General features: G+C 44.5%; 1 protein-coding gene across 9 annotated transcripts in view; it reads right to left on the bottom strand.

The window, feature by feature from the left end:
• SRPK2 (SRSF protein kinase 2) overlaps positions 1-13,380 on the bottom strand; it is a 268,787-nt gene that overhangs the window by 16,098 nt on the left and 239,309 nt on the right. For all 9 annotated transcript variants that reach the window (XM_064374696.1, XM_064374672.1, XM_064374671.1 and 6 more), the window contains 4 exons: positions 12,837-13,083; positions 11,794-12,276; positions 3,422-3,522; positions 3,208-3,315 (listed from right to left, as the gene is read on the bottom strand). In XM_064374696.1, coding sequence (XP_064230766.1) covers positions 3,208-3,315; positions 3,422-3,522; positions 11,794-12,276; positions 12,837-13,083 — 939 coding nt within the window. The remainder of the gene's footprint in view (positions 1-3,207; positions 3,316-3,421; positions 3,523-11,793; positions 12,277-12,836; positions 13,084-13,380) is intronic.

Raw genomic sequence — 13,380 nt, 5'->3', positions numbered from 1 at the left:
ATTACAGGTATACACCACCCCACTGGGCCCAAGTATTACCTTTATTATTATTTTTCATACCTGGGAACTTTGGGTTCTTTCTTCTGTACTTGGCCCAATCCCCTCAACGGCTTTTCCCTGGACTTACTTGTTTGTGAACTCTTAGGAGACCAAGTGCCTCTCTCCTAAAATGTTCTCCTATGCCAAAGTACCCTGATTCTGAACAAATAAGATCACCTAGCTATTCTGTAATGTGAAAGCGTCTAAGAAGTCTGGTTAAGTTGGTTGGAATGGCTTTTCTTTTTTTTTTTTTGAGACGGAGTCTTGCTCTGTCGCCAGGCTGGAGTGCAGTGGCACAATTTCAGCTCACCGCAAACCTCAGCCTCCTGAGTAGCTGGGACCACAGGCGCGCGCCACCACGCCCAGCTAATTTTTTTGTATTTTTAGTAAAGACAGGGTTTCACTATGTTGGCCAAGATGGTCTTGATCTCTTGACCTCGTGATCCGCCCACCTTGGCCTCTCAAAGTGCTGGGATTACAGTCGTGACCCACCGTGCCCAGCAGCTTTTCTTGTTTCTATGGCACTGACCTGGACTTACCATGGAGCTCATAAAAAGTCCTACCAGGGCCTCTAACACATAAATGCAAAGGAACCAACGCTTCAACCACAAAGAAGTTTCGGATTACATGTACTTACACCTGGAAGGTGTAAAGCTCAAGAAAAAGTAAAACTCAAGAAAAGTGAAAGAGATTCAAAACCGACATACCCTCGCTGCAGTGCCTCATTCTGTTGTGCTTCTCCAGCTGCAGAGCCTAAAGCTCTCCTCCCTGACAAGAGCCAAGGGAACCTGGCTACCACCCATCAGCTCTCATTCCCAACAGAGTCTCTGTGAGATTTGATGCTGTTTATAAAACTCAAAGACAGCAGGGCACAGTGGCTCATGCCTGTAATCCCAGCACTTTGGGAGGCCAGGGTAGGTGGATCACTTGAGCTCAAGAGATCAAGACCAGCCTAGACAACATGATGAAACTCCATCTCTACAAAAAATACAAAAATTAGCTTGGTGTGGTGGCGTGTGCCTGTAGTCCCAGCTACACCGGAGGCTGGGGTAGAAGGATCACTTGAGCCCGAGAAGTGGAATCTGCAGCGAACCACAGTTGTGCCACTGTAGTTCAGCTTGGGTGACAGAGTGAGACCTTGTCTCTAAACAAACAAAACTCTCAAAGACTATAGGCTTAACCATCAAGCTTGGTATTATGAGGTCTAATTTAATATATTAAATGTATTATTTTTACAATACAACAAAACAGTGGAGGTACCAAACACTGCCTCATTGCTCCTAGGTTACCTACGAAAAACAAAAGAAACCTCTAAAGCCATGACTTTTGGGGGTGGGGGAGGCAGGGAATGAAGGCCTGCCCCTTTCCTAAAAAAAGAAAAAGAAGATCTGCCTTATGACAACCAACTAAAAAAGAAAACCTCATAAGCAGCCCTGCCAGTGCTAAGGGAGCTTATGCTTAATTCTTGGGAAGGGGGCAGGTGAGGAGACAGAGAAGGCTTGTCCTTGGGAACCTGTTGTTGGTATTTATGCCACTGTTCACAGCAAAAGCATTTCAGTAAGTAAACAGGACAGGAAATTGTATGGAGGGACAAACCATCTAATGGAAGGAAGGACAGATAACCTGGTATAAAATTGTGCTGACAGCTTCATTATCCCACTACATCCATGACTGTGTCCTACTTTTCTGGTTATATCACCAAACTTAATACCCCAAATTAGAAGCACAGCATTTCAGAGTTGAAAGAGTTCTTGCACCTAATTCAGGGCAGCCCTGCTGCTGGTGGCCATTGAGCCTACGCTCCCCACATCCTGAAGTGGCCCCTGCTTCCCACACTCCCACTCATTGTTCCCACAGATCCTGTTCCGCTTACTCCCCCAGGTCTCAGTTTGCCTGTTAGGGTCACAGAGGGGTCAAATGCGTCTCCACACAGCACTCCCTAAATTCAAAGTAACCATCACTGTCCACCAGTTCCTTTAACCATTCTTTTCTATACCTAGCTAAGGCAGGGACTTGGTTTTTGATACAGAAAAACTTTAACACCTTTACTAATTTAAACATTAATATCTGGTATTATCCATAAAAGCAAATGAGGGAATAGAAAGGCCGGGTGTTTCAGGACCTATCTGACCATGTGCTGACTCAGATCATGCTGAGTCAAAGACGAAAGACATAAAGCATCTCCTTTTTCTCCTATCAGCTGGCACTATCTGCTCAACAATGCTTTTACATGAGCATTAGAGGAGATGAAACACAGTAAATGCAAGAGAATTGTTAAGTTAACCTCTAAATAACATAAAATTAATATATTTATTCTGCATTAGTTTTTTTCAGAGAAAAGAAAAATGCTAAGTCTTCCACACAAGCCCTTTCTTTCAAATACTAGAGGAAATGTGGATAAAAAACAATATGGAATAGGAAAAGCATGAAACCCCACAGCAGGCAACCCACCTTTCCCAACATGGAACAACTAAGTAAAGCCCACTGAGAAAAAGGTGCTCAATGGGCCAGGAAACAGGGCAGAGGAAGAGAACCAGGAACTGGTTTGCAGACACGGGGCCCCTTGTGTACACCAACTCACAGGTGCAGGGTCAACGACTGATAGATGCCCGGGCAGGGCCAGGGGAGTTTAGACACAGTGCAACTGGGTGGCACCAAACCTCAGCAAAACAGTCCTGACCAGGGAAAGAAGATGCTTCTGCTGCCCTGTGGAAGCCGTCATCACAATCACTGTGGGAAAAGACTCTGTCAGAGGGAGTGGGCATTGCTGCCACCATCTCAGAAAGGGCCAGACATCCTAGAATAAGCCAAAATATCCTCTAGCTCTTGCTTTATAAGGGAAGAGAGGTTATGCGTTGGCATCTGGGGAAATCCCTTCCAGTCAGGAAGAGGTGAGGAACCCTGCGTGTCTGGTTGCCACAGGAGAGGCTACCTAGAGGGCTCCCACCTGCCTGCCTCAGGCAGTCTTACACCCAGGGCCCGCCTAAGAAGGATCCTTACACTTCTTAAGATTCCTGCGGCAGAAACGTTCCCCTCACCCAGCCCAAGGTGGATGACCCTTATAGTCAGAAAAACTGAGGAGACATGCCCCAGAGAGACTCAGCCCCATCCAGAGTGTGAAAGGAATGAGCCAATTTCCATGGCAGCAAAGGGCAAAGCCATCCTTACCATACATGCCGTGCTCCAGATGTCCGCAGGGGTGCTGTACCCCGCTCCTATTAAAACCTCTATGGAGCGATACTGACGCGTCTGGATGTCTTCTGTGAAGTGTTTATGCTAGAAGGGAACAGACTGCATTACCACAGAGCAACACAGACATTCAAAAAGTGTCTTTGCACATAGAATCATGACCAAAGTGTTTTAAAAAGAAAACTTTACTTACCACCCAACAAGCATTTCCCAGGTCAGCAATTTTTACTCTAATTTTATCTGCATTCCGTGGATCCAGGGGATTCACCAACAAGTCAGCCGCCCGGGTTTTTGCTGGCATGAGCAAACAGCAGGACAGTTAGTGATTGGGATAAGTGGTTTACATGCGTGAGCAGAGTTTGCCAGCGTCAGTCTCCTTTCCTAAAGAGTGATGGAATGATCACTTAGGCCTGGAATACTGTAAATTAAACTTGACAGAATTAAAACTGCTTGGTCTCCACACCTCAGGAAAATACTGCACGAAAGAGCAAACTGGGCTGCCCACAGGACGCCATGGGCACTGCCTTGCCCTTTCACTTTTCTTCCTCAGCTCCTTCGGGTCCGGGTCAGCGCTAGAACAACCCAGCTTTGCTGTCTCCCTGTCTGCAACTTTAAGGCAGCTCTTCATGGTGTCAGAGTCCATCCTCTCATGGCTGTGGATCGAGCTCGCTGGTGCATTATTACAAGGAACACGAAGACAGAAAGAACACTGGCAAATCACTCCCAATAACACACAGTTCCTTGGACACTGCAAGACATCAGGGTCCCTGGCACCCACACCTCACCATGTAAGATGCCTGCTTCCCCTTCTACCATGATAAAAAGTTTCCTAAGGCCTCCCCAGCCACGCTTCTTTTACAGCCTGTAGAACTGTGAGGCAACTAAACCCATTTTCTTTATAAATTACCAAGTTTCCGGTATTTTTACAGCAATGTGAGAATGGACTAACATAAAAGCCTACCTAGGAGAGCCCCTTTGTTGAAGCTGAACACTGCTGAAATGAACTAAATGTCTGTTGGGGTATGTATGAGCTGTGGAATCAGGGTGCTTGAGGAGGCTCTGATTCTTCAGCACCCCCTATAACAGGAAAGGGGGCCAGCCTTGCAACTTGCAGTACAGCAGTAAACAGGCAAGGCCTCAGGACCTAGGGTGACCACACAGCTTCCTAGGAGGGCTCCAGAGGATGCCAAGTGAATGACCAATATCTTAACCCTCAAGACCTATTCCTCCAGCATGTTAATCAATTGAGCCAGCCAGGTACAGATACTCCCTTCTTGCTACCTTCCATATCCCTGCTTCCTTCTTTATAAGGATTCTGATCCACCAGAAAGCCTCATCAAAGGCCAGGTATGAGCTGAGGAAAAGAAACACAAGAACTCAGCAAAAAACACAAAGACAAACAAAAGAAGGCAAAATGTAACACACTGATTCATGTGGGGCTGAGAACAGAAGTCCAGGATAAATATAAACTCCTGACCCAACGGGTAGATGAACAACACTAGATATGACTACATGAATGCCTCGTATGTCATTTAATTAAGGAGAATCAGCAAGAAGGAAAATGGAATTTGAGGTCTGAAGAACTGGATTCAAATCTACGTTTCAACATCTACCAGTTTTAAGACTGGCAAATGACTTAAACTCTATGAGGCTCGTTGTCCAGGAAAAGAAGAATTGGAAGAGACCAGCCCCTCCCCACCAAAGAAACTAAAAACCCAAACACAGGAGAGGCAGGACACGGTCTGGATGCCTGGCCAGATGCAGGGGCTTCCCTCTGCTGCAACCAGCTGAACCATCATCTGTGACAGGAGCCTCCCAATTGGTCAGTAGGGGACCAGAAAGCAGCAGCAGAGAGAAGGGGAGACCCAAGAGCAAGTTCCACCCCGACAAACTACTCAAATCATAGGTCTAATTAGAAGAAAGAGAAGCCCTGTTATACATACTGTGGTCCCCCGAGCCACAGGAAGATTTTTCTCCATGAGAACAGGTAGCTGAGCTGGCTGTTATCTGAGGGCACTCAGGTGGAAGGAGATGATTTGCAATCTGCCAGCCACTCTGAGTGAGATGTCCCAGGCTGGAGAGCAGTGGCACGATCTCAGCTCACTGCAACCTCTACTTCCTGGGTTCAAGCCATTCTCTTGTCTCAGCCTTCCAAGTGGCTGAGACTACAGGCACATACCACCATGCCTGGCTAATTTTCGAATTTTTAGTAGAAACAGGGTTTCACCATGTTGGCCAGGCTGGTCTCAAACTCTTGGCCTCACCTGATCTGCCTGCCTCAGCCTCCCAAACTGCTGGGATTACAGCTTAGGTCATCACACCCAGCCTAAATTCAGGGTTTTTTTGGTACTTCATATCCCTCATTAAGGTTCACTGAACAGAATCTCTTTGGTGACATGCTGTTATCCTCCTGGTTCAGGTTTGTAAACCGTTACTCAGCTTCTACTGTGCTCCAAACAATGCTAGGTAATTTATCTCAATAATGTAATTGTATAAAAGCACAACAGGAGGTAAAAGAGATTTTGTTTTTCTTTCTTTTCTCACTGTGATAGTTCCTGAACTAAGGTATCAGGCTGCTTCATTCCCAAGAAGTCCATTGAAACCCAACTGAAATGCTTTCACTGCACTTCTGACTGAGCCACCACTGCAGCGACCCGCCACAGCTTTTCTTTCTTACAGATAATGGTGTCACAAAGGACCAACTGCAGCTGTCTTTCTACCAAAATGAAAAGCTTGCAATTGCACTCTGCTTCCACTAAGAGTGGAATGAGTGGAAAGCTTTCACTTTGGGAAGAACTGGGCCCCTTAAGTCACTTTCTGATAAACTAGTCTCTGCGTGACACTGTGGTCACTCATTCTACAGGAAGCTATCCTAGAAACTAGGAGAGGGCAGTCAACAGTGCCTCAGTGTCATGAGACAGCTGCTGTCACGCACACGTAGCACACGGTGCTGGTCACACTGACTCTTTACATTGTAAGCAGCCCTTATGAGGACAGCATGAATATCCCCTCTATATGGAGCAGGTTCAGTATGAAGCCCAAGGAAGTAGCAGAACTGAGAGATTTAATGTTGCCACCTCAACTACTCAGGCAACAAATATTTACTGAGTCCTTTTTGTGTGCTAAGCATGGTTTTGGTGCTAGGAACACACTAAGAAAAAACACACAAGCCAAATTAGGAAATTCATGTAGTGGTTGAAAATACGAGCAATAAGGCAAATAAATGAGGAATTCACACATCATGTCAGGCAGCTAAACAGGTTATGAAGAAAAGCAAAGCAAAGAAAGGAGATGGATAAGGCCAAGCGTGTTCAGGGGAGGTCTTTTCTGAGGTGACATTCAGGAGAGGTCTGAATAAAGGCAGGAATGAAAGTAAGACAAGTCTGAGGCAAAGGACACAAGAAGTACAAAAATCCTAAGGCAGAAACAGGTTTGCAACTTTGATAAACTTCAGAAAGAAGCCAGTGTGAATGGTGTAGAATAAATGAGGGAAACAGAGAAGGGGTCTGAAGCAGGTACCGACAGAGCCCTGCCAGGGAACAGACTGGAGACTTCATCAGCTTCAGTGAGGGATACCTTGGGGCATCAGTCTACATGGGAAGCACAATGGAGATCATTTTGGGGGCTGTGGTAGGTAAGGGGGAAGAAGTTATGCTTTAAACAGTTCTCTCAGGACTCCCAGAAACAGACAGACTGGGGAACACGAGCTGAAGTGACAGGAGCATGGCAGCTGTGTAACAGGAGCCGAGGCAAGGACTGACAGTGATGTGTGGCCCTATCAAGACACAGAAAGGATTCCAGAAATAACCTGCAGGTAAGACCGACAAAACCACCCTGTTCCAGGGCCTTCATTCTCAGATGTGCTGAGCCAAGATAGGCACTATGGCTCTGGCAGTTGATCATCTAAGAGGGACCATCCTCTCCTTAACCTTCAATGGCTGCCAAATTACTCTAGGAAAGAAGTGTACATTCTTTAGCCTGGCATTTAAGTTCTACTTCAAGCTCCTCAAATCGGCCCCAATCTTTCTTGTACTATGCCCTAACGTGTACACTCCGCTCTAGCAAACACAGGATCTACACAAACTCTTCATAAACATTATTTCTCTTGCCTCATATTCACGTTAAGTACCATGTGGTCAAGCGCAAGACTCTAGGACACATACCCCTTTCCATGCAGAAAACAAAAAAACACCTCCCATGGGGGAGGCTACCCTTGCTTATCAAATGGCTAAGGTGTGGGCAAAAACTGAGTGCTTCCAAACAAAGGAGATCCTGTCCCTGCTACATGCCTAGAATTTGACAATATTAAAACACTCTGCAAGACCGCCAGTGTCTACCAGATGCAAAAGGTATTAGGGATGGTTTGTGTGTTGGACGCAGTAAAATTGTGATTATAAATGAAAAAGCGGGACAAAGGGAAGAAAAGAAGAATATAACAAGACATCATTCGTTTGTTCGTTATTCAATAAATATTTATCTTAGCACCGAGTCAGATGCTGAGGATACAATGATAAAACACACAGCACTCTCCAAGAGGTTACATTCTAATGAGCAGACAGACAATGAAAATGAGCACTGCCCATAGAACTAAGATAAGCATGGCCAGCAGGAGTAGAGGGGAAAGAGAAGTGAGTCTGCTGGGGATGCAGGAAGCCCTCACCCAGGAGGCAGGCCACTGTGTTAGATCATATCATGAATCAGGAAAATTTAAAAAGAAAATTATAGAATCATTGAGGAAATTTGAATATGGTATAAATAACAGATATTAGGCCAGGTGTGGTGGCTCACACCTATAATCCCTGCATTTTGGGAAGCCAAGGTGGGCAGATCACTTGAGCCCATGAGTTGAAGACCAGCCTGGGCAATGTAATAAAACCCTGTCTCTACCAAAAATATAACAATTAGCCAGTCATAGTGGTGTCGCCTGTAGTCCCAGCTACTCAGGGGGCTGAGGTGGGAAGATCATTTGAGCCAGAAAGCAGAGGTTGCAGTGAGCCAACATCACACCACTGCACTCCAGCCTAGGCAACAGGGCAAGACCTTGTCTCAAAATAATAACAATAATAATACGAAATTAGTGATATTCTTACATGTTATAATAGCATTATTGTTACAAATGGAGGACGTCCTAATTCATCTTTCAGAAGGTGAATGCTTAAGTATTTAGGAGTAAAGTATCCTGATCTGCGTAGCGCACAGTGTCTGTGTAAAGAAAACATATGCAATGCGGCAACATTTTAACTGCTGAGTTTATGTGGAGGATATCCAATTGTTTATTGTACTGTTCTTTCAGAATAAAAAAAATACACAGATGCTCTAATAATGCCTTTGTGCACCTCCCTGGATGGTGTTGGTTATACATGGATGTACTCTCTCTACTGTTGGGACCACTGCTGCAGAAGATGGGGAGCTGTGGAAACTGTGAGCAGGGGAATGCACTGATCGGATGAGCATACTGCAAAGACACTCCAGTAGCCCCATGGAAAGGCAAGCTGAAAAGCAGGTGGGGAGAAAAGCTGGGGATAACACAAACCCAAGAGACCAGTAAGGAGCCTCTGTAACAGCAGAGACAAGCAATGACAGTGCCCACTAAGGGCCAAGGCATGGGGACCCCTACTTAGGAGGTACAACTGGTAAAATGAGATGATTTACTGGATGTGAGAGAAAAAAAGGAAACATCATGATCATCAAGTTTCTTACTGGAGCAACAAGAAATGGTGGTAACAAGTATAAGGAATACAGTATGTTTAGCAGGTTGGCAGGGAAAGTTGTATTATAGTTTTAAACATGTAAGGTTTGAAGTTTCCTGTGACACAGAGATGGAGCTGCCATGTAAACAGTAGCATAAGTCTTATGACTTGCCTGGGTCTCTGATGATGAGCACATGGTAACAGGCAGCAATTGTGCTCCTTTACATCGATTGTGATGATCAAGGCAACTTATATTCAATGGGAAATTTTTCAATATATTACATGTTATTTATCTACCTTTGCCATTTACCTGTTCTATTTAATTCACTGCTATTAACAACCCAAGAGGTAGCCATTCCTTTCCTTTGATAGAGGAATAAACCAAGGCTCAGAGAGGACAAAATTCCAGTTACTAAGTTTTGAGCTGGGATTTAATCTGGTATGCAGGTGCCTCTCAGTGTCTGCAGGGGGACTGGTTCCAGGACACCCTGAGGATACCAAAATCCACAGATGCTCAAGTCTCTGATATAAAATGGTGTAGTCTTTGCATATAACCTACATACAACTTCCTATATACTTTAGTTGATCTCTAGTTATTTATAATACCTGCTACAATGTAAATGGTACATAAGTAATTGCTTTAATGTATTGTTTAGGGAATAATGACAAGGGAGAAAAGTGTGTACATGTTCAAAACAGACAGAGGTTTTTTTCCTGCTCCAACTATTTCCTAACTGAGGTTGGCTGAACACACGGATATGAAATGCACAGATGTAAAACCCCTGGATATGGAAGGCTGACTGTACATGAAGCCACTCCAGCCCAAGCTAATACCTGCAAAATAAGTAAGAATAAAAAACATACTGTGGGCTGGTCATGGTGGCTCACACTTGTAATCCCATAACTTTGGGAGGCTGAGGCACATGGATCACCTAAGGTCAGGCATTCGAGACCAGCCTGGGCAACATAGTGAAGTCCTGTCTCTACTAAAAATACAAAAGTTAGCTCATGGTGGCAGGCGCCTGTAATCCCAGCTACTTGGGAGACTGAGGCAGAAGAATTGCTTAAGTCCAGAAGGTGGAGGTTGCAGTGAGCCGAGACTGCACCACTGTACTCCAGCTTGGGCAACAGAGTGGGGGGTTGGGGGCTGGAGAAGGGAGGGAGAAAAGGAAGGAAGAAGGAAAGGAGGGAGGGAAGGAGGGAGGGAGACAGGGAGGTGAGGGGAGAGGATAGGGGAGGGAGGGAAGGGAGAGAGAGAGAGAAAGAGAAAGAAAAGAAGGAAAAGGAAGAAAGGGAAAGGAAAGAAGGAGAGAGAGAGGGAGAGAGGGAAAGAAGGGGGAGGGGCAGAGAGAGAAAGAAAAGAAGGAAAAGGAAAAGGAAAGGGAAAAGGAAAAAGGAAGGAAGGGAAACAGGAAGAGGAAGAGGAAAGGGAAAGGAAAAGGACAGGACAGGACAGGATGAAAGAAAACAAAGGAAGAAAGGAAGGAAAGGAAGAGAAGGAAGGAAGGGAGGGAGGGAAGGAAGTTTGTAAATTACTTTCTATATGAAACTTTAGCCAGGTGCTGTGGCTCACACCTGTAATCCTAGCATTTTGGGAGGTTGAGGCAGGCAGATCACGAGGTCAGGAGTTCGAGACCTGCCTGGCCAACATGGTGAAACCCTGTCTCTACGAAAACTACAAAAATTGGCCAGACGTGGTGGCACATGCCTGTAGTCCCAGCTACTCAGGAGGATGAGGCAGGAGAATCGCTTGAACCTGGGAGACAGAGGTTGCAGTGAGCCAAGATCCCACCACTGCACTACGGCCTGGGCGACAGAGAGAGACTCTTATCTCAAAAAAAAAAAACAAAAAACTTTCATTAAGAGAAAAATTCAACTGCAACAGCAACAATAAATCTGGATAAGGCAAATCTCACTACTGCCCTTTCTCAGAAATTAACCTACATTCTATGTAAGCACCTTCAAACACTCCCTATAAAGGGGAACAGGAGCTGACCATGTCCAGCCAAGTAAAGAAAACACATCCTTAGGAGGATTCATCATAGCCAGTTCTTAACAAAGCCAGCTCACTCCTTATTGTGCAATTCCAGCCTGCTGGAACCAAGGGGCTGCAGAATGTCTTGGACTGTTGGCAGGGCTGGCTCATCAATTATTCACTGTGTGTTAAACAGTCTTGCCAGTAGAGGGAGCAGAGGAGGTTTCAGAGCTTTCCCACCTTGAATCAGAATGGAAACCAACTGAGTTACCCAGTTTTCACATACCAGAGTCACGTGGCATTCATTCCCAAAATAAGGGTCTGAATAAGTCAAGGCTTCTTAGGTAGACAAGAACACAAGAGCCAATCTATCATCTGTCATCACATTTAAATCCATGCCAATTCCTTGAAATTTACAATCCTGGGTGAGTTATCAATAACAGGGTCCTATAATCAGGAACAACTATGAAAAGACAATATGACACTTCTTTCTCAACAGAGCCAAAGAGCAGGCATACTTTTCTTGAATAGAAACAAAACAAAAACTAAATATAATCATATCAGATGGAAGAAGACACAAATTATAAACCACACATTCTAGAAAGCTACAGGTGTAAGTTGCTAAAACTGGAAGGTTTTTGCAAATGATGCTGCTGACTGAATATATTAAAAATGAGAACCGGTTAGAAATAAGATTTGGTATGCAGAGAGCGAGAGATAGCCTAGTGGCACAGAATGTATATTTAAATCACATTACTTGTTCCTGAGTATAAAAGTAATAAAAATGATTAGTGCAAGCATACAGGGCTTGGCCACTTTCAGCCAATTCCTTCATAGCATTTGTTAAAGGCACACCCCGGGAGTCAGTGATGGCAGACAGCTGATGAGAAGAACACTTACCTTTTGGCAAATCCCCAGTACTGGAGGCTGAAACCGTCCTGCTTCTGTCATGGGATGGACTGCTTTCCTCTTGCTCAGTAAGTGGTGATCCCTCAGAAAGCACAGAGCCGCAGGCCACAGGTTCTAAGGATCCAGAGAATAACGAGGTGGAAAACTCTGGAAACTGTGACTCGGGAATTTTATGCCGTCCATTTGGCAATTCACCATTGAATTGTTCATAGGAGCTGCTATATGTGTAATCACTTTCTGCATTTGGCTCATCAAGATTATATTCCTCAGGATTTGGGCAATCTTCTTCATCATCCTCTTCATCGTCCAGTTGCTGCTCCAGTAAGAATGGGCCATTCTCAATATGGCCATTGGTTTTAGGTGATTCTATCCACGTAGGGTCTATGTTTGCAAGTTCCTGATCTACATCATCATCATCTTTTTCAATGTTTTCTTTCTCAGTGTCTTCTTTCTCTTCCTGGTCCTCAGCTTCACCTTAAGAAGTTGATGGGTCAAGAATTAGAACTTGTTACTCTCCTTAATACAGCCTCACATCTCATCAATAAAATACATTTTGAATGTGCTTAACTTATGCACCTCATAGTAAACAACTCTCGGCTTTTGGAGTAAAACCTTCAGGTTTTCGAAATCTCATTTTTGGTTCATTTAATAATTGGCCTGCTCTTATAGGAAAAAGTTAGCTTTGGGAGAAAATAACTCTTTCTAAATAAAGTTGCACTTCCATTTCCACCCTCTACAATCTTCAGAAATAGATTTGTGGTGCATTACAGTTAGGTAAAAAGTTAATGACAAAATAAAACACCATCTTTAGGATGATAGAAACATGGTGTTTCTCAGACATTTTACATTTTTAAAAACTATTTTGAAATGTTGTATTTCTGGCATACAGTTCACAAATGAAGTACAAGGCTGTTCCCCATATTTCCCAATAGAGACTTGGAGAGAATCATCCTTGCCATCTGAAGCAGCAGCACAAATCAGCCCCCATGGTAACCTGAGGACCCCATGAAGCCCAGGCTCTTGGCCCCACTGACCGTTGTCCTTTGTGGTCTCTGCCTCGGCCGCCTCCTCTAATCCTGTTGTTTTTAGTTTCACCTCTGGGCCATATTCACCATCCTGCTCATTGGAAGGTGCAGCTGAAGTGATGTTTTCTTCTATTATTTTCCTTTCAGCTTCTCGCTCCAATTCTTCTATCTCCTGCAGGCGTTTTTCCAATAACTCAGCCTGCCTCTTCTGTTTCTTTTTCAGTTTTTTCTTTTTGTTTTTAGATATTTTTCCTATCTATAACATGTTAAGAAAAGACCACAGGTCAGTTTTCTTCTTTTTAAAGCACCACATGATAGTATAACTGCTGGCAGCATGGCAACTAACAATAAACTCTGCTTTCTCACGCCATATTCTACCAAAATCCCAAACCCAGACACATCCACCTCATGGTAAGGCTTATGGTAAAATCAAAGGGAAAGCAGTGCTGACTAATATTACATGCTGGGTCTACTACCAGGTCCTGCCCGCAGAGGGATACAGCTTAAATCCAGTAAGCCTTCACCATTCAAACTCTAAGAGAACTGAAGTCCA

Source organism: Aotus nancymaae, unplaced genomic scaffold (genome assembly GCF_030222135.1).
Source record: "Aotus nancymaae isolate 86718 unplaced genomic scaffold, 86718_ANA_hifiasm-v0.15.2.pri h1tg000002l, whole genome shotgun sequence".
In the NCBI taxonomy this organism is placed as follows: domain Eukaryota; kingdom Metazoa; phylum Chordata; class Mammalia; order Primates; family Aotidae; genus Aotus; species Aotus nancymaae.
Note: the sequence above shows the minus strand (reverse complement) of the source record. Positions and strands in the feature narration are given on the sequence as shown.